At 24.5% G+C, this 21,032-nt stretch overlaps 2 protein-coding genes across 2 annotated transcripts; one reads left to right on the top strand and one right to left on the bottom strand.

Annotated features, from left to right (window-relative positions):
• The first annotated feature begins 1,048 nt into the window (after positions 1-1,048).
• Positions 1,049-2,763, top strand: LOC145836516 (uncharacterized). The gene is made up of 4 exons (XM_082944312.1): positions 1,049-1,170; positions 1,353-1,482; positions 1,557-1,963; positions 2,379-2,763. Exons 1-4 carry the CDS (start codon positions 1,139-1,141, stop codon positions 2,761-2,763), a joined length of 954 nt encoding a protein of 317 aa, XP_082800438.1. The 5' UTR covers positions 1,049-1,138.
• A 13,638-nt stretch (positions 2,764-16,401) lies between these two features.
• Positions 16,402-18,039, bottom strand: LOC145836515 (type-2 angiotensin II receptor-like). Its single transcript, XM_082944311.1, has 2 exons — positions 17,744-18,039; positions 16,402-17,119 (listed from the first exon to the last, which is right to left on the bottom strand). Exons 1-2 carry the CDS (start codon positions 18,037-18,039, stop codon positions 16,402-16,404), a joined length of 1,014 nt encoding a protein of 337 aa, XP_082800437.1.
• Positions 18,040-21,032: the final 2,993 nt, after the last annotated feature.

The raw sequence follows: 21,032 nt of genomic DNA, 5'->3' as shown, positions 1-21,032 counted from the left end.
AGACTTTAAAGAAAAACCTATTGCTATAAACTAAATAAGTTAATTAGTTTTACAAATAACTCTTTAGCTATATAACCTTTTTTTTTTGAGATTTGTGAATTCAGCAAAAAAGTGTGTATAAATTGTTGAAAAAGTTGTAATTAGACTTTAGGTCAACCTAGGTAAAATAAATAATAAAATAAAGGCATAATTTTATGTCATCCTCTTTTTATTTTTAAACTTCATGTTTAAAGGTGGTTAAGTGTATATAAATTCTTAAATTAATTTTTATATGCTAATTCAGACAAATTATAACTTTATTTACTTAAAGAAACTTGCTTATAATTGATAAAAAAAAATTTAATCTAAAAAACTTTAGTTTTATCAAACAATATACATTTTACCAGCTAATTTTGTAATCAAAATACTAAAAAAGGTACAAAAATTGTTTATAAAAGAAGTTGCTACTTGAAATGAAGCTTAACTCTCAAGAACTGAATTCTGGACTTTCGATTGATTCAGGTTTAGTTTACTTTGTTACTTGATGCTTAAACTATTAAGTATGTATTTATCAAACTAGTTGTTTCCTTAGATAAAAAGCAGGTATGTTTAATGGATGTTTATTTTTAAACTTTTTAAAATTTATGTGAACGTGCTTAAGTGTCATTTTGAATGTTTAGTTTAAGTAACGAAGCTACTTAAACAAGTTCAAGTATAAGTAAACAAATATATTATGGTTGTGTTTTCAAGGTTAAGATAAGCTTAGTCTCGTAGTTTTAAAAACACATTTTCAACTTAGCATTCAATTTTTTTTCGGATGAACAAATAAAAAATAAACATATTTTGAAGTTTAGTATTTGTTACAAATGTTTGAAATTTTTTGTTTTCTAAGATTAGCTGTACAAGTTATCTCTTAATATTTTATTTTTAAGGAGTTAACAGTTTGGAATCCAACCAAACAGAAAAAACTGTCAAGAAAAAAGATAAATTACCAAAGAAAACTTTTAAAAATACTGATAGCAATAGAATAAAAGAAGGTACAATAAATAAACTCCAGCAAAACCCATTACTAAAAGGATCAAAAAACTTTGTACGTACAAAAAACAAAACAAGTTTACGTAGTTCATATTATGTACACAATAACTTAAAAATATTTGGAATGCTACAATCGGAAGAAAATCTTAATAAGAGGTAAATATAGGTTTTATTTTAAATTTTTTTACTTACATCAGTAAAAACTTACAACTAAAAAAAAATAGCTAAGAGAGCAAGTTATAATAGAACAATTATGCTTGGAAACATAGTGAAAACCGACAATTTTATAAAACGATTTTTTTTTAGTTATTTTTACCTGTCAAACAAAAAAACTTTAGAACTTCAGCTAGTTTTCAATACGGAACTAGGCCATTCACCTCTTACAGAGGGGAAAACACCAAATCTGAAACTTTAAAACCAGTTAGCAGCATGACGAATCGACGAAGCTCTTTAGACCAAACTTTTTATGTTAGTTTACGGTTTTAGAGTGTACCATTGTAAACTCTTACTAATACTACTAATAAAAGTTATTGTAATTACAGATTGATCTTTTATCTTCAAAACAAAATCAAACATTGTACAACAGAGGAAAAAGAAGAAGTTTTAACATAAATTACAACACCTTAAATTCCAGAAGCAATTCGCAGATGGTTTCTAAAAGTTTGTCAATTTCTCAAGGTAATTTGCTGAAGTTAAACCAATCTGACAGACCAAAAACTTGCGCTCTATTGAATAGGACCAATAGAGAAAATAGAACAATCAACAAACGTCAAACTGAGGCTCCAATTGCCAGAAAATCACAAGAAATTTCTTATAACAATCAAAAAAGCAAAACCCGACCAAGTTTTTATAAACCAAGTGGTTCAATAAAAGAAGTGTCTCAAAGAATTTATGAAAACACTGATCGCTTAGTAAAACAAAGGCAAAATTTATTGCGAATACCATTAAGGTTTTTTTATCAATCCAAGTATAACAATTACAATTTAAAATGAGTATACATATATCTAAAAAAGAGTAGTCTCTTATATACTTAAAATAAAAATTCAGGACATCTCCGTTAGTTATAGAACCGAACATTGGTAGCTTAAACCCAAAACAAACAGAAAATAATGTTTTAAGACGAGCTTCAATGCCTGCTATGATAAAAAACCATAAGAACAATCAAGTTGACAACAAGTAGGCACATGATAGATATATGTTTTCTTTGTATTTGAGCTTAAGTTTTTTGATCAACTAAACTCTTTCAAGTAAAAACTAATACTTTTAAATTTTTTTAATACTTATATAAGTATCTAATAACACGTGTTTGAATAAACTTTTAAATACGTAAACAAAAACGTATCTGACACTTTAAATATTCACAGAAAGTATACAGACACTAAAAAGTCGACAATGATGCACTTTAGGAGAGAAAAGTTACAACCAAACAAAATTAAGCAGCAAAAGTCATCAGCTACCGCCAAAATAACGGATCCTGAAAATTTGAAGTTCAAAGTCAAAATATCGACTCACCAAAGCCAAAGAGAAGTAAAAAATGAAGAAGCTCAAACTAAGCGTTTGACAGAGAAAAATCTCAGAAACTACTCTGAATCAGTTAACCAAATTTTTTTAAGAAAGAGGATTCTAGAGTGGATTGGTAAAGCGGCGACAGGAAAAGAGGCCCTGCAACAAGTTCATCACACGTTAGGTACTTCCCCTGAGTTTGCCAAGGCAAATGCTATCGTCGTTGTTTTTGGAGAAAACTCTTAAAACTTGTAATACTTTTTTTTAAACAATCATATATAGAGCTGTTATTCTTAGTTGTTTGTTTTGTAAGCAAAATTTTTATGTAATTTTGTGAAAGTCTTAAACGAAAAAGTAGTTAAAATTAATACTTTTCATCACACTTGTTAAATACTTTGTGCTTGTTTAATATGTCTAATCTTATTATATAATACTTACAGTGAAACGTTTTCATATACAACATGTCAATGTTTATGTTGTCAGTTCGTATACAATATAAAGTTTTAGTACATTATGGTTGCGTTATTTAACATGATAATAAAAATTTTGTCTCTTTTAAGCCTGTTAGCACAACTAAAAACTTTTTTGTTTACTTTGTTAAAGAAAATGTTCTATTTTTATTATCTAATAGCTGTGTGTTTTAAAAAACGTATTTTATAAATCATAAAAATAATATTCAGTTTTTATTGAATCACTAAACAAGAATAAAAACAGATTATATTGTTTTTAAAACCACCAAAAGACAAAACAGAACTTTTTAACCAAAACAAATTAGATTGTTCAAACAAGATAAAAGTGCGTTACCGAGCAGATTTCTTTGACAACAAACTTATTTTACTTAGAATAACAATTAACTCAACATAATCTTTGGTGTAGATTGTTAAGTACATAATTTTTAATGCAAATACTACTTAAATTCACAATGCAGTCTGACTAGTTTATACATTAATTAAGTGCTTCTTATAGTAAACACAAAATTATTAGCAAACAAATTTTAAAGGTTTGGCAAGGGTGTTTTGTATTTATAAGCAAACTTTTGTTGTATTTAATCTATTATGACTGCGTGACTTTTTGTATTTACAGACCCACTTTAAACATAGTAATATATCATTAAAAATTTAATTTATCGTGCCAAAATTTTATGCTATGTAATTTGTAAAACTAGTTGTTGCATTGTTGCTTCGTAGACTATTAAATATGGCTTTAATTTTTTATGCTTTCTTTAAAAATTCTATAGTTGAAGTTAAGCATTTCGTAATTAAAAAAAAATATTCACATAATTTATCAAATACTAGTCTAAACAAAAAGTTGATCACTTTAAAGACCTTTTAAAGAAAAAAATCGCTTAAATAATTTGCCAAGAAGTTATAAGAAATGTTTAAAAGTATATTGTCATACTTTTGTAAGCTGTTGAAACATTAAACTGTGCTATTTTAATAAAATTTACACTTTAAACTTTTAATTAATCAATTGCTCCCCTATTTTTTTTTACTTTAGTTGTTTGCACAAGAACTTACTTATGAATTATAAACAGAAAGGCCGATTTCTATGATCATTTCACAAACCTTTATATTTCGTTGTCAAGTAAAATAACTTTGGCCTTTTCTGTTTTCAATAAAAATAATCTTCCTAACATGCTTGATAAAGTTAATAAGTCAAATAAAAGTATATAGTAAAATATTTTAGTTGTTGTGTTACTAAAAACAAAATGACTAAAGACATTTACATTTAATCTGAATATTTAAAAAAACCATTATTATAAAACTCTTACGATGTTGTAAAATTGGTAGTATAAAATGTTTTTTTTATTTATTTGACAATAATAAATGATTTTTATTTCTAAAAACTAAATAAGGAGGAGTAAAATATATTATGTATACATTAGAATTTCAAAGCTTGTTTTTATGGAATTTTAAAGATTTCTTTGAAGTATTTTATACAAACAACAACGGCTTTTTGTTCAAAACTTAGAAAGAATGATGAATTGCCAGTATTAAGTATTTGATAGCTTAGCTGTTTTATATTTGTTCATTTCTTGAACTTGTCCGAAAATTTTTGCTAAGAAAATTTTAAGCGCATTGCTTTCTATTATAAATGAAACTTTTCATGTTATTTGAATTTCTTAATAGTATCATTAGTTTACTATAAAACCTTAATATGAGATTTATAGTTGAAAAGAAAAAAATAGTATTCTGTTAAGTAGATATTTAGTCTAAAAAAAATGTAACATCTTAGTTACAGTATTTGAGAAAGTCTAATAAGGTTTTATGAACTTTTAAAAATAAAACAAAGTGACCGTGTCTAAAGCTAATATTCAGTGCAGTTCCATAAATAACTCAAGGAGTAAAGCTAAATAGGATTAAAAAAATATAGCTAAACATTCAGAATTATTTTAGTTAATTATCGTTATTAAACATCTTTTCACGCAAAAAAAAATTCTGTGCAAAGAAATAAACAGAAAGTTGTACTTAACACATGTTCAAAATAAAGAACCAATTAAGTTGTAATTCATTTTCAAACAAACTACAAAGACAAGTAATAAAAGTAACAAACTTGCACAAAAAAAGGGCAGTTGTAATAACAAAAACTTTAATACCCAACCTGAAATAATATTTGCTCAGTAGCCTGCCTAAAATCTGGATTAAGTAGGATTACTACTTCTACTTTACAATTAACTTAAAAGTAAATTTCTTCTCAAATTCGTGTTTTGTTTTCGGAGTCTAAGTCAAGTTCATATTTGTAATAGTCAATATTTGTTTTTCTGTAACCTAATTATTAATATGAAATTTTTACTAGTCACTTAATGACTACATAAATTTTAGTTCTTAGAAGCACGTTACGAAATTGTACTTATCTGTCAAAACTTCAAATTAAAAAAGAAACATACCAATAAATTTTAGCCGTGAAATTTATGTCCTTTTTTATATTTTAATGGAAAAAGCTAAAAACTCATGTAAAGCATTAAGTGTATTGCAAACTAAAGTATTAAACCGTGTTTGAAAAATATTAATTCATAAACATTGAAAATGTTTGCCCTTTTTTGCCGTTCTTGTTTGTACAAACTACTTTGGAAAATTTTACCATTAGTTAAAAAACTTTTTTAAAGATTTTGTGTCTTTAATTTAACTTTTTTTCAACTACAATAGTCAAATAAACTCTATTCTTAGCTTCCACCTACTTTAGTACACGAAAACATAAAAATAATATAGTTAAAATTAAAAGAAAAAGCACAAAATTATTTGCTACAGAAGAAAATATTGACAAAATTTAGTCTCTGAATTCATTAAATAAGCATAAAATTTTTGCTTAGATAAATTATTAAGAACTAGATTTGTGTTTAATTAATGTAAAATACATATTAAAATATAAACAATCACCTTTAACATATTTTTATTTAATTCCTTGTTTAAAAGTTATAAGGAAAACGCCTGAAAATCCATACACTTTTTTGTTCGTTTTTTAATCAAATATCTCTTTTCAGTAATATAAGTACTAAACTAGAGATTAGTGGTGTCTTGTTTCTTACTTCTAAACTATCTGAAGAGCAACTGGTTTCTTTTGCAACTTATTGTTTTTATTTCAACTTTTAATTCCAATTAGAGCAATATGAGTTTAGTTTTCAAAACATCTTAACTCTTTTATGTTAAGTTTAAGATTAAAATGTTATGAAAATTCCTAAAACTTTTTGACACAAAAGATTTTGCTTCAATCTAAAAAACTGAACCATCGCTTACCTACAGGAAAACTAATACTTAATTTTCCACAGTTTGTATATTTTATCAATATAAATTTTATAAAACTTGCTTTGTAAATAGTGCTTTATAAAATATTTAATTTGCCAGGTATCTCTGTTTGGCGGACCAGATCAGGCCTGTTGGACGTAGTTTGCCGGTTTTTCGTATAGAAGAAAATACTTTAAAGTTTTTAGATACTTCTACGATATAAAGATGCAAAAAATAGCTGTATTTGTCCTTATTTAACTGAAATTTTGTTAATTAAAGGACAAAAAAACACGCTCAAAATATTTGGTACTAGGACCTTGTGTACGAAAAAACCTTACGGTTATCAAGTCGTACACCACTTTTTTACTGTTTAAAGTTTTGCCCAGGACTGTTGAGATAAAAGTTAAGACTGGCGATTTTAAGGTATAAGTTAAGCTTAAACTAAAAATTATTAAAAATTATCAGTGAATGAATTCAAAATATGAAAAAAAACCAAACAAAACAATAATAATACAACAAAAGGAATATAACAAGTATAATATTAGTTATACAGTATTAGTTTAAAAACATTACATTGATTACAAATTATCGGATGTCGAGAAATCTAATATCTATTTATAAACTCCTAAGTAAAAAATATTAATTAAATTTTTCGATTTAGTTTTTGGTCTTAAAGAAAGTATTACTAAACCTCTTTTTTTTTATCTTATGAAGGTCGAACATAAACACTGAAGCTTCATTTTCTCTTATAAAACTAACGTTTCTAAATCCAAAAGTACAAAAATGGCTGTTTTTAAAAAAAGTAATACAATAGTAACGTTGAAATAAAAGTTTTCAGAAAAGTATGGTATTAACGATAACGAATAACAATGTTTTTTTTTTCAAAAATAGCTTCTTACTTATGTCTATGTAAAACAAAATTTTAACAAAACTCTACTTTAAAGTTTTAGGGTTTAAAGACTTTATCATGACAATATTTAAAAACCTTAAAGACTTAAAATAACTCGAAAAAATTTATATTGAGATAAATTTTTTTAGAAAAGTATAGTATTAACGATAACAAATAACAATGTAATTTTTACAATAATACCTTCTAACTTAAGTCTACATAAAACAAATTTTAACAAGACTCTACTTAAAAAATCTATGGTTTAAATACTTTATCATGACAATATTAATAAATCTTACAGGCTTTAAATAATTCTAGTATGAACACTTTATAATCCATGGATTTTATTAACCAAAACTTCTTTTGTTAAGTACAAACAAATTGTGTTCTTGTTGTTGTGAAAACTAAAGTTTTCTTAAATAAAGTATTCGTTTTTTTAACATACTTAGAAATGTAAATCATTTTCTTTTAAATGTATAAACTACTGTACCGTAAACTGTCATATTTAAATTAATTGTAATGCGACTTTGTATATCGATAAAGACTTTGTATATTTGACTTTAAAGCAAAGACTTGAAAGATAATTAAACAAATAATAAAGTGTGTATTCTTAACATTTTGTCAAAATGCTCATAAGCTTAAGTTCAATTAAAAGAGCAAAAAAAAAATAAGTATTACTTTTAAACAATTTCAACTTGTAGTTTTATGTAAACTATTAACATTTACAGTAATAAATTTTTATAGTTTAGTATACAAGATTTTTCAATAGAAGTTTTAAACAATTAAGAACTATAGTTGTTCAAAAGAGTGTGAGAACAAAAATAAAACTATATAAGAACACAAGTTAAAATTTACTATAAACAAATTAAAAAATAAAACCAGCCTTAATGTAATTTAAAAAGAATACTATATCTGTTTTGTAAACTTTTATTATTAACTCAGTTATATTTATAAAAATATTCAAATTAAAAACAATTAAAATTTCCGAGTATTATGATAAGCACTGAATTATGAAATAAAAATCTAACATTTAATAATAACTAACAGGTTAGTAATGTATAAATAAATGTTTGTAACTACGTTGAACTTTCAGTGTGAGAACTTATCACTTTGAATGCAAAACTTTCAAATTTATTTGCGCAACCCAATAACGTTCAGTTGTTTCTTAATCATTACAACACGTGTTTAGCGCAACTATTAAGTTTTTTTTGTGTTAATCTAATAATACGTGGTAAGTTCAATTAATGATTTTTTCTAAACTATTTTTTGACAAACTGAGGTTTTTTGGATGATTACAATTTTTGTTAAAGTATAAAAGTTTTTTGTCTGTTAAAAACAATTCTTAAAAACAACGTAAGTTATGGTAAGAAAGTAATAATGGAATAAAGTAAACTTTATTAAATTTAAGGAATCCTTATAAAACATACAGTTTATTGAAAAAAATTAAAATTGACACAATAGAAATATCTAAAACCTTCTATATTCCTACAAGAATTTGTTTCTATATTAAAGTTTGTGATGGTTTGATTAAAGTAGTACATCAAAGTTAATGTATGTTTAGCTTCTTTATTAAAAACTTTTTTTTAAGGGGAATGCAATTATTGTTTTAAAAAACACATGGCATTTTAACAATATTTTGTAGTTTATTTAAGTTTTTAATGAACTAAATTTAAAAATTTAATGGCGTAAATTTGAAACAGTCTGTATAAAAGTTGTATTTAGAAAAAAACTAAAATAACATAATGAAGTTAAAGTTTAGTGTTTTTGTTAACAAACAAACTTAATTTAACGTTAAAATAAGTACACTAGTTGTAAAATTTAACATAGCCATTGACAATATATGAAAGAGAAAGATAAAACAGATTATCAAAAGATTAAACAAAATAATTTATCAATTTTACCAGTATGTTTAAAGATGATCTTGTATGTGGTTCCGAACTTAATTAAGTACTTTATAGAGTTATTAATACTTATTTGTAAAACTAGTATTTTAATTAACTATTGCTATTTATTTACCTTGTTTTCTATTTGTTATAAGCTTAAATGTTCCTGGAAAACAAATTTATTAAAATTTAAAGCAGTTTTAGCATATTTTGCCTTTTTGTACGTGACTTAAACTATAGTGGTTTCTTAATAGTTTGACTAAAACATAACTTCTAGCAGTTTTCTTTTAAATTTATAACGTAGTTTTTTTAGTTTAATGAAAAAGTTTAAATTTGTAATAATTTTTTTTTTTTATCAGTTCAATATTGCAAGTCTATTGTCCTACGATGAACCAAGACATTAAAACTTGGGCCTCATAACCTATAAGACATCTCAGGAAGAGACTCAAAAAATTAAAACAAAAAGTTCATGATCAACAAAATCAACAAACATAAATTATTTTACTTTTAAGTTCATAAACTACCATTAAACCTTTTTTTTAAACTTGTCATGCAAAAAAAAACAGTTTTTGAAGCATATTTTAACAGTTTACAAAAAATGAATAAACTGTTTTTTTTCAACTACTTGTGTTTTACATTTTTTTTACTTACTAGTATAATAGTTTTGTTTCTTAAAATAGAAAAATACTTATTTATTATATTTTGACTGTAAGTTGTTTTAGTTGTTTTTTTTCTCAAAACTTAACAATTTAACTTATTTATTTTAATTATATTTAACTTTAAATATTCAAAGGCTTTATTTTTATAACAGTCTTTCACTAAAGAAATAAATTATCAGTTATTAGTATTTTCTAGAAAAAATATGGTAAACATGTAAAAAGACATTAGGCTTAACTTAAATTAATTATATCCTTATCAATAAGTTGAGATTTTTAATGGTGAAGCTTTATTATACTTAGTAAATATGATCATTTATTTTTATCTAAGTTGTACTTTTAGTTTAATTTGTTACATAACTTTCTGACAGTTAAAATAATTTATCACATTATTCATTTTTTTAAAGTTTGTAGATCAAGCAAATAGAAAAACTTGAGAATACACAAAAAGTTCAATAAAAGTTTGCTTATTGAAGTGCAAAAATTTTCTTTAAAGTAAATTGAACAAACAATAACCGCCTTTTGTAGAAAATCTAGTAAAAATGATAAATTGCTAACACTTGGTTTTTGATAACTCATTTATTTTGTGCGTGTTTGATTTTTAGCATGGCTAGATTTGTTTTATGCTAAAGTTATTATTTTAAACTTTCAATACTTTTAGTTTAGACATTAAATTTTACATAAGTTTTTTTTTTCTAAGTTGATTATATTGACTAGTTACTGTCTTTAAACTAGAAACTTATATTTTTTGTTGATAAAGTTACTTTTCAAACTATAAATGTTGAAAGGTTTTATTTGTGACACACTTAGTTTTTAACTGGACTTAAATTTAATATTTTACAGTTTGCTAGTTTTTCATATCGTTTATTCATACAAGCTAAAAAAACTTTAATGTTGTAATTAAAAAAATGATAGCCTTTTTGTTTACAAATATTAACGTTATAAAGAACATAAACTTTTTAAGTTGGTTGCTACTGGAGTAGCTAATAAATACAAGTCAGATTTTACTAAGGTGTACAATTAAGTTTACAATTAAAACCAAAACTACATTAAACATCTTTTTTTTGAGATTTTGTGCTTTAAATGGATATGTATTTTTTTTACAAAATAAAAATATAATAAGTTGAACTTACCGCATGTACGGTACGCGTTGGGAGAAAAATGGAATAATAATTCTTTCCACTACAAGTTACAAACAAAAGCGATAAAAGTAACAAATGAACTGGACACAATAACAGTTGTAACAACAAAATGTTTCAAAGCTGAACTTGAAACAATGTTTGCGTGGGAAGCACTGGATTAACTTTGAATTTAAAAGTGCACCTCAAGTCAATGATTTTATTTGTTTTTATAAATTTAAAGAAGTTGAAATTTTAAAATATTTTTTTTTTACTAAACTTCATGATTAAAACTTAACGCTAAAAAATTAGTTCCAAGTCTATATTACTGCAAGCTATAAAAAAATAACAATTATTCCACATTTTGTCACTTTAAGCAAAAAATAAGACATCAGTATTATGGTCAATCTTTAAATAACAAAAAAAGATTGGATTTTTCTTTTATTGATTTTTTTTTGTTTGATCAAACTTTAACTTCTGTTTTTTGAAATTGTAAAATGAATAAAACAAATTCTTTTTTGATATAAATATCAATTCATAATATAATTTATAAAACTTTTAGTTTAAAGCCTTAATATGCTAACTTCTGTTGGAAATTATTTGGGAAAAGGTTTTATGAAAAATAGAAAGGTTTGTTACTTTTTAGACGTAGTTTAATTTATTAAGGTTTGAAATTTGCAATCTAGAAGCAAAGCACACATAAGTATATACTTTTCTGTAAGTTAACTATATCTTTAATCTATTACTTTAGAAATTTTTAACCTGTAATTGTCCTGGACAAGACGTTAAACTGTGTCCAAGTGGTGTACGACTCGATAAACGAAAGACTTTTTCATACACCAAGTCCTAGGACAAATTATTTGAGCAATTTTTTTGTCATTCAATAAACAATAAAATATCTTAACAATAATTTTGAAACAAAGAACTTTAAATGTATGATTAAAAACCAGCAATTGGTCTAAAATAGTTTGTTTGCAATTATTTAAATATATTTATATGTTCCATAAAAGTGTTATTTAAAAACTGTGTTTTTGTAATCTTACTTAAGTTTAGAAAAAGGTGCTTATTTGGAATATAAATTTAACTTATATTTAAAAAGAAACTCTTATTATTACGCACTCACTTGTAAAATAGGTTTTAATATTTACTTTTGAAATTGTCTAAACAATGTAAAGGTAAAAAATAAGTAGCTATACACTGTTTGTTTTAGTTATGCGACAAGTATACGTTAATAAAACTAATAATAAAAAAAAAAAAAGTAATCTTGTTATTCACGTGTTCTACAACACGTGTATTGCTTAAACAATAGTTTAGAGAAAAAATAGTTCTAAAGAGGTTGCTGAGCAAATGCAATCGTCGTTTATAAAAGAACACTGATAAATAGTGATGTTTATTTCTTTTTCTGTACATTAGCATAAAACTATTCATTAATTTTATTAACACGAGTTTAAAGAATTGAAATGTAGTACTAGTTGTTTTAATCATAAACTTTAAAACATTTAAATTTGTCGCAAGTATTTTTAAAGCATAAATATGTTTTAAAGCTACTTTATGTTATCAACAACTCATTTTATACAACACATATGTATATTTCCTAAGTTTTGTAATCAATACAACTACTTTAAGAATCTGAATTATAAACCTACAAATATGAAAAATTCTAGTAGTTATACTTTGTACAACTTATAAGCATTTTAAAACAGTTTTTTAAAACAAAATGTTTTTTACTTAGTATAAGTGTTTAATTTTACAATTTTAGTTTTGTAAATTTTACTAATGTTAAGGTTTGGGTACACAAATACTTCTAAAAATTTTCATTTAATTTAAAACAAGTGTTAAAATAATTTAAAATTCAGTCAAAATGATTCATTAAGCACAAAATTTACAAGTTTTGTTTTAAACACAATTTAAAAACAAAACTTAAGTATACCGACTAATCTTAAATGATATATTATAAAAAGTACATCTTACAATAAACACGTCTTGAAAAGCAAATAAATTTGTAAGCCTTGACCACAACAGTTTTTACTAAAAACTTGTTTTGATTGATTTACTTTAAATACGTGACTTTTAAATTTACAAAACAAATTAAAATTTAGTAGTAAAACGTTACAATAAATTAAATTGAAAAGGCAATTTAGTAGTTCAATATATAATACTCCAGTTTAAAAATTTTTATATCTGTATTTTTAATTGTTATTAATTTTTAAACTATTCAAATTCGGTATCGTCTATTGATGATGTTTACTAAACTTTTTTATATTACAGCACAAGTTATTTGATAAAGAGAAACTTGATATTTAGAATTATTACTATTTATTTTAATGCTATTTGTTCTTAACTTTTTAATATTTGCAATTAAAACAAGTATTTAGACTTTCAAGTCACAATTTAGACTAAATGTAATTATATATAGTATTTAGTATTTTAGAAAATTTGTTTTTTCCAATTATCTAGAACTTTTGTTAACTAAGTTACTACAGAACTAGCGCTATTATTTAATCAGTTATTATTATTTTATTACTTTATTATACAGGTAAACAAATGTGTATTAAACTACTACTCGTCCTGGACAAGAAATTTACAGGTGTCTTAGTGGTGTGCGACTCGATAATCGAAAGGTTGTTTGCGCACCAGGTCCTAGGACAAAATGTTGTAAAAGTTATTTTTTGTCGTTCAATAAACTATAAACTACTTAAATATTAAATTGAGAACAGACTGTTAATAGCTATTAAATACTAAAGTGACAATTTTTCTATTATAATTTTAGATTTATTTAAGACAAGCAGTCACAAAACTGATGTAAGTTAACATTAAGTTCAAATAATTTTCTACGAATTTTGACACGAAGAATAATAAGAGTGATAGTTTGTAAACATAAAGTATTACAATATTTTTGCTGTTTTGTGTTTGTTTTTTTTAACCTTAAAACTGTCAAAAAAATTTTTTGCTCTAAGAGTTCCACAGTAAGTTAATAAATTTTTTTGTAATGGTTTTCAGAACGTAAACAGTATTATTTATAAGAGGATACTAGTTTAATTTACTAATTAACTTTTTCTTCAATTACTTTGTTTAAGTTATGATATACGCTCAAAGTTTGTTTTATAAAAGTAAATACATAGTGTTAGGAAAAGTCTTATTTCATTTTATATCAAAAATAAAGTAATGTTTGTATTAAAAATGCTTCACTAGGGTTGATATTTAAAGGTTAAAAACAGTTTATTAAGACATTTAGTTGATAAAATACTAGTTTTCACTTTATACTGTCAAATAGACTAAGAAACATGCATCCTATATAAGAATATACTCAAACCTGCTGTTAATCATTTTCTCTTATTATGTATAAGCTGATTTTTGTTATCAGTTCGAGCTGATTAACATAGCTAAAAGCAGCTTGTGAATTATAAAAACTTTAGGCTTAGCTATAATTTTTTTCTACTTTTTACTTCTTATATATTTTAAGCAATTGTAGTATATTTTTTTAGAAGATCTTTATCCATATCAAAATTGTTAACTAATTCTCAAATTACAACATTAAAAATACGATACTAAGTTAAATACTCGATATTATATAATATAAATCCTTATTCGCAATTAAATTCTTTAAAGCCATTTCTAGCACATATGTTTTTGTTAATTTTATGAAACAAAAAATACTGAGCTTATTAAAGTTTGACATTTTCATTGAAAACTATAATTTGTGCTTAAATTATCTGCTTAAGATTTTTATGCAAAAACTTTACTAAAATAAATTATAAAACTAGTAAAAAATTTTATTTATAAAAAAGTAACTGTAACAATAGTTACTAATAATGCTTAACATTTACACATAAAACAATATATTGAGAGTACATATTTTTTTTTTTAAATAGTATTAATAAAGTGATAAACTTCATCCACTTAAAAAAAAGCAGACAAAAACTTTTAAATTATGAACTTTTTTTTATAAACTAATTTATCTTTATGGAACTTTTAAGTAATCTAAACACTGTAACAACTAAATTTTTATAATAGCCTACTCGATTACATCACAAAAAAACAACTAAACGGAAACATATTCAAACAAACGTATGAGTTTTTTGTTTTAATTTAGTTATTTCGATAAAAAATGTTTTTTTGCAATCTAATAATTTTCCTAAAAAAAGAGATGTTAAATGGCTCAAAAAACTTATGTTTTGCAAACAAAGCATACTTAAAGTATTGTGATTATAACTGTTCTCAAAATATTTTGTTTAGTTTGTCTATCTAAATACCTTAATTTAATATAAAGCAGTACTAACCTGTAAAACATGTTATTCATTAAAGTTTTTATCGGAACAATTAAAAGAAAAAAAATATCATAATTGATAATGTTTTAAAATTAAAACTGTACAATATTTAAAAATCAAGATTAAATTTAGTATTTATAATAGATATACTAAAAACTACAAGTTTTGAAGTGTTAAATGAATCACTGAGGTTATTCGAAAGTGTAAAAATTCACGTAATTAGATCAAAATAATCACTAAAAGTATTTTAATAAAACAGCCTAGCCAAACCTTAAACATTTATTTGCTTATCGAGTTGAATTAGAAATTGTTTTGACATCAGATTAGGATTTCAAAAACTTGTTAAACTACTAAGTATGTTTAAGTTATTTTATTAAAATTCAAACATAAATTAAGCCTCAACTAAGAAGAAAAGTTCTTAGTTATTTTCAAATAAAGAGTTTTTAAAACTACCTGTATGCTATATATAAACTTCTTTGTCTGTCCTGGACAATACATTAAAAAGTATCCGTGGTGTACGACTCGATAACCGAAAGGTTCTTCGTGCACCAGGTCCTATGATCAAGTATTTTGAGCATTATACCGCTCAATAAACTTAAGTGTCTTGTATATTATTAAAGTTTTAGAGTCAACATACGCAAGTCTACAAGTTATTTATTTCTACTGTTGTTAATTGACATAAAAAAAAGTTTACAAAAGATTATAAACAGATATATTTATTATATATATGCAGGTATTTTTATTTTAGATTTAGTAACAAAATTTATTGTCATCTATAATTAGCATTTTTAAATAAACATTAGCAAAACTACAATTTTTGAGTACATAACAAAAGTATTTTAAAAATACTAGTATCGTTAGAAGAAATAAAAAGTTAATAATGTACAAAAAACAATTTGATAGATTTGAAACATTTGAAAAAAAAGTTAACTTACGATATAATATACTGCACTGAAAACTTAATTTAAAAATGTTTTTATATATCAATTGTATTATTTTTTATTATTAACTTAAATTTTTTTTGATTACATATTGTCAATGTAAAGAAACTAAAAAAAAGTATTACATAAAAAATATTAGTAGTATTTAATTTTTTTTACTATAAATGTACAAAGTACCAATATCATTAATACTTTTAACCAATTGTAGATACCATCTTACATATCTAAGAATTTTGAGTTGTCGTATAAACGTTGCACTATTTTCAAAATATTTGTTTCTCCTCCAATCACCTAAACGCTTTCTTGGTAGATAGACGAACATAATTGAGGCGAAAAGTAGTTTGTTAGTCCTCGTTAGTTCGGGGAAAAGGACTTAAATAAAAAATAATGCAAGTTTGTGAACGTCTTTAAATACAAGGGAACGCTTCCCTAAGGTATTTGCGAACAGTAGGGGTGGTTAGGGCGTACAAAATTGGGTTCATTATCGAGTTGGTCCAGGCTAGGACCAGAAAAAATGGGTACAATCGGTGGTAGGCCATCTCATCGAACGGACAGAGGTTTAACCATCCGCAAAAAGCTGACCAAAGGTTGAGGACTTTTTGTGGCGTCCAACAAAGTATGAAAGCAATGATGACCAATGTGCTCAACTTGGCAACGCGGCCCACTGGCGCCCTGGACCTTGTTTCCATGGTTTTTTTACGAACAGTGAATACAATGCTGGCGTAACAGAAGCTGATAATTAATATTGGAATTACAAAACCGATAAATGGACCAAGAGTTTCTTTGACAAGATTGACAAGATTTTTGGTAGTTTCATTCATACCATATTTGCCGTAGAAAAATATGCATCTCTCATAACTTTTGATAGAATTATTTTTAGAAAAGTTATCTAAATCAGTTGAGTTCTTACAATTTAAAAAGCTCGAAGCAAAGTTAGACAAGTTTTTTGAGTTTGCTTTAATTTTGCCAGTTGAGTTGTCGTTTGAATTTAATACGATGTTGTTCATTAGGGGAATCCGGTAAAATGAAATTAGGGCAGACATTGTCCACACAATGAAAGTAATGCGTTGAACATTTTTTGAACTGCAGAATTTTTGACCTTTAGAATGCACAACCGCGAACCATCTGTTTGAATAATAATGTTTATGCGTACGCATTAAACTGAAAAAAATACATTTGCTAAGTAAAAAAAATTAAAACTACCTTTTATGTTCTATTACACAGTTTTACAACTAAATAAATATTGTGAAATTTACATAGTTAAATAAACTTCACAGTTTTACCTTAATATATTGTATATTTTTTTTATATATAGTATATACCTTACTAAGACAAAAAAAATTAATTGGCACAAAATATAAGAATTATTTAAATATCAATATATTTCAAATACTTCAGTCAATAAATGTGCTAAACTTACAATTTTGTTATATTTTGAGGTAATAGTACAAAACACTATGCACAAAAAATAAAATAACATAACATAAGTTATAATAATAGTAACAAAAATTATGTTTGTTGTACCCTTTGTACTAAGTTTAACAAAATAAGGTTTTTTTTACAGTTAACAAAAAACAGTTAAAAAGGATTTTTTTAAATATTGTGATTTTAATTAACAAAGCTTTTAATGAGGTTTTGATAAAGTAGTTTTATTTAACAACTTTTATTTACTAGTTAGTAAAAAATGAAAAAAATCTAATTAAGCATTAAATTTCATGACATAATCAATAAGTGAAATAAGTTTTTTACCTGTCAAGTGAAATTGCAGTTAGAAAGAAAACAGAAGAGAACTGCGTGAATGTTGGAATAAAACCACAAATTTTGCACATCAGTGGCCCAAATACCCACTCCATGTTTTTCATGTAAGTTGTGGCCCAGAAAGGTACCGTAGACAAGTAGAAAAGGTCAGAAATGGTGAGATTGGTCAAGTAGGTCATTGTTGATGTCCATTTGCTGCGCTGTTTCAACAAAACGACCAATAAAAGTAAATTACCAGAAAAACCGACGGCAAAAATGTGGAAGAGAATCAAACCGACGTTATTCATTCTGTTATAATATAAGTTAATATTAAACGACAAACAATTAATTTGTTTAATTTAAATTTTAATCTGTATCACATATATGTACATTAATTATTGAACGGCAAAACAAACGCCGGTAATAGTTGGTCCTAGGGTGGACGAAAAAAACTTTTGGTAATCAAGTCGTACACCACTTGGATCTAACATCTTGTCCAGTACTAGCTTTTGTTTAGATTAGGGTTTTCTAAACTTTTTTTAAAAATGGCCCCCTTTAAAGAAATCAAAAAGGCTATGGCACAAATCTTAAACAAGAATATCAAAAACTACCATAAAAAACACCTAAAAACTTTTTTTTTTGCTTTTCATCAGCAATTCCAGAATATCTAGTGTAAGTTTCAAATATTGACATCATGGCCCCCCTGTGGCTCCTTTACTTCTCACGGCCCCCTTTTGGCCCCCTGATTATCTGTCATGGTCCATTTTGAGAAACCCTGGTTTAAAAAATATAACTTAATTAAATTTTTGCTTTTGATTTTTTGAACTTACTTATTAAGAAATTGATAATGTTAAAACTATCTTGGTATTGAGATAAGTTCAAATTTAAACATTATTTGTTAGGTAAAGTTTGTAAACATAAGATTTTAATTTAAAGCTAAATAAGTAGGTTTTAAATGGTTTTGATCAAACTTTTGATAAAGTTAGTGTAAAATTATGTTGTAAATTAGCTCTTTTATACTGTGTATAGAAAATATATCATATAGTTATCTATAAAAGAACTATAAAAAACTTTTTTCTTAAATTTTAGTTTTCATTATACAATAAAACTTTAAATAACTATTGGTTTATGCGTTGGAATTAACTCTTTTAAGAACTTATTGCTTAGCTAACATGTTTGGTATTTAACAGTAACCTTGCATTTAAAAGTTAATTTCAATACTCTGCATAAATTAACTTCTTTAAAATCTTATAAAAAACTTACTTAAAAAATTATACTTAAAGTTACTTAAATTAGAAATAATTTATTCAACATAATTTAACAAAAACATTTTTTTTAAAGTAATTCTTTTAAAAGTATTTATTAAGGAATCTCTTCAAAAAGTTTTAAAATCTATTTGTAAACTCACTTTTAATTTTTACTTTTTACGCATGCATTGATAGTATAAAGTGCAACAAATAACATTTACGGATCTTTTTTATACCGAAGTGAAAATTTTTTTTTGCATACTCGCTTTACAAGAGTATTATGTTTGACCTTAATTTTAATGTTTTTACATTAAAAAAAAGTAATAGTTTAAGGTAAAGGTTAAAACCAATCTTCTTTAATTATAAACGCATACTGAAAAAAATTCAGAAAAAAATATTTACTGCTTGTATTTAGTATTTTAAGGTTTAAATACTAACGTAATTTATTAAATTTAATGTAAGAAAATAACACTATTTTTTACATTCTGTTATAAATGATTCATTATAGAGACTAAAAATGAAACATTTAAAAAATTAGATTAGTAATGCTTGTAAAACATAAACAGTTTTTTTTAATTTAAAACTAATTTACAATTAAAATTGTTCAAATCTTCGTTGAATTACTAAATAATTATTTGAAAATTCTTTTTATTATTACTTAAATACAAAAAAGTATCTTAAACAGTTCAATAAGAAATCAAAGCATTATACTGTTATTTTACAGTTCATCAAGTCATTCAACTTGTACAATATAAACTTTTTATCAACCTTTAATTTTAGTACAAAGTTACTTTTTCTGTAGAACTAATTATTTCATGTAAAAGTGTTCTAATGTAAATTTTCCGTATAATTGGTTTAACAACAAGCATTAAACACATTACTTGGATCATCAGACCACAAGCTTTTAGCTGAAAGAAACTTAAAATTAACTTCATGAAACTCATCATTTAATCATAACAGAACTTAAAATAATAATATTTTTGTTTAAGAGCACTAATGTAAAAGCTAGTTGTTTTTTTTCAAACTATTACTTTAGTTATGAACATTGGACGAATGAATTTACTTGTAACTTTTATCACACGAACTTTTAGAAAAGTAATTTATGCCTTTTATTTTTTAGTTATGTAAAACAAAACTGTTTTGTTGTCAAAGCGCTACGTTAAAATTAAATTGTGTATTAAGTTGATTAGTTCGTAACTTATATTAAACTAATATTAAAAGAAGTTATACACAACTCTTATTAAAAAGATGGTTACATGACAATTAAAATTCGGACAACTCAAATTCCGACAATTCAAATTCTTAAAAAAATATTTAAAAGACTATATCTCAATAAGTAATACAAATTTGAGAAAAGTAAAAAAAAATATATGTAGATGTTATTAATATCTAAAAGTCACTTTTTTGTTTTTTTTAAATCTAAAATATTTTTCAAGATATTTTAAAAATACTAAAAATAACTATGTTTTTTACTGTATTTAAGCCACATCTCAAAAAATATTTAGTGTTTTGCAAAAAGCTAAAAATGGCTTGTAGATATTGATATGACCTACATATGTATTTTTATATTTGACAAATATACATTACCTTTTTATTTGTTTCTGTTTCAATTTTCTTTAAGGAATTTGAATAGTCGTGATAGATACGTTCTAGCGAGAGTAGCTTTTTTTTGTACACTAAGTATTTATTTTAAAAAGTAATTTTTTGTTACTATAAGCAAAACAGCTACTTTAAATAAAAGATTGTCAACTATATTTTTTATAAGAATTTTTGTTTATAGCGTTAACGTTGAGATTTATTTATCAACAATTTGACTAATTTCTTTATCTTTTACGTAAAGTAAAGTACTCTTTTGAACCAAAAGAAATATTATTCATGCTAAACACAAACACTATTTATCTTTTCTTTTTATTTTGGTTCTCCACAGATATTAGTACTTGTTTGACAGTTACTTTTACGCACATTATTAATAAAAAATCTATTTAGTAATTTAAAGCAGTTTAAAAGAAAGTAAAACTTTTTGAAATTAAAACTTCTGTCTACACTTCGTGCAC

The sequence above is a fragment of the Thalia democratica genome, chromosome 5, assembly GCF_965202585.1.
Source record: "Thalia democratica chromosome 5, ktThaDemo2.hap1.1, whole genome shotgun sequence".
Lineage (NCBI taxonomy): Eukaryota > Metazoa > Chordata > Thaliacea > Salpida > Salpidae > Thalia > Thalia democratica.
Note: the sequence above shows the minus strand (reverse complement) of the source record. Positions and strands in the feature narration are given on the sequence as shown.

What these genes read in the sequence shown, in the direction of transcription:
- LOC145836516 (XM_082944312.1), top strand. Translation starts at nt 1,139, where the DNA reads ATGCTACAATCGGAAGAAAATCTTAATAAGAG. An exon ending in GAAGAAAATCTTAATAAGAG is followed by an intron (nt 1,171 to 1,352) that starts GTAAATATAGGT and finishes AAAAAACTTTAG; the next exon opens with AACTTCAGCTAGTTTTCAAT. An exon ending in TTATTGCGAATACCATTAAG is followed by an intron (nt 1,964 to 2,378) that starts GTTTTTTTATCA and finishes AAATATTCACAG; the next exon opens with AAAGTATACAGACACTAAAA.
- LOC145836515 (XM_082944311.1), bottom strand. Translation starts at nt 18,039, where the DNA reads ATGAATAACGTCGGTTTGATTCTCTTCCACATTTTTGCCGTCGGTTTT. An exon ending in ACTGCAATTTCACTTGACAG is followed by an intron (nt 17,120 to 17,743) that starts GTAAAAAACTTA and finishes TTATTCAAACAG; the next exon opens with ATGGTTCGCGGTTGTGCATT.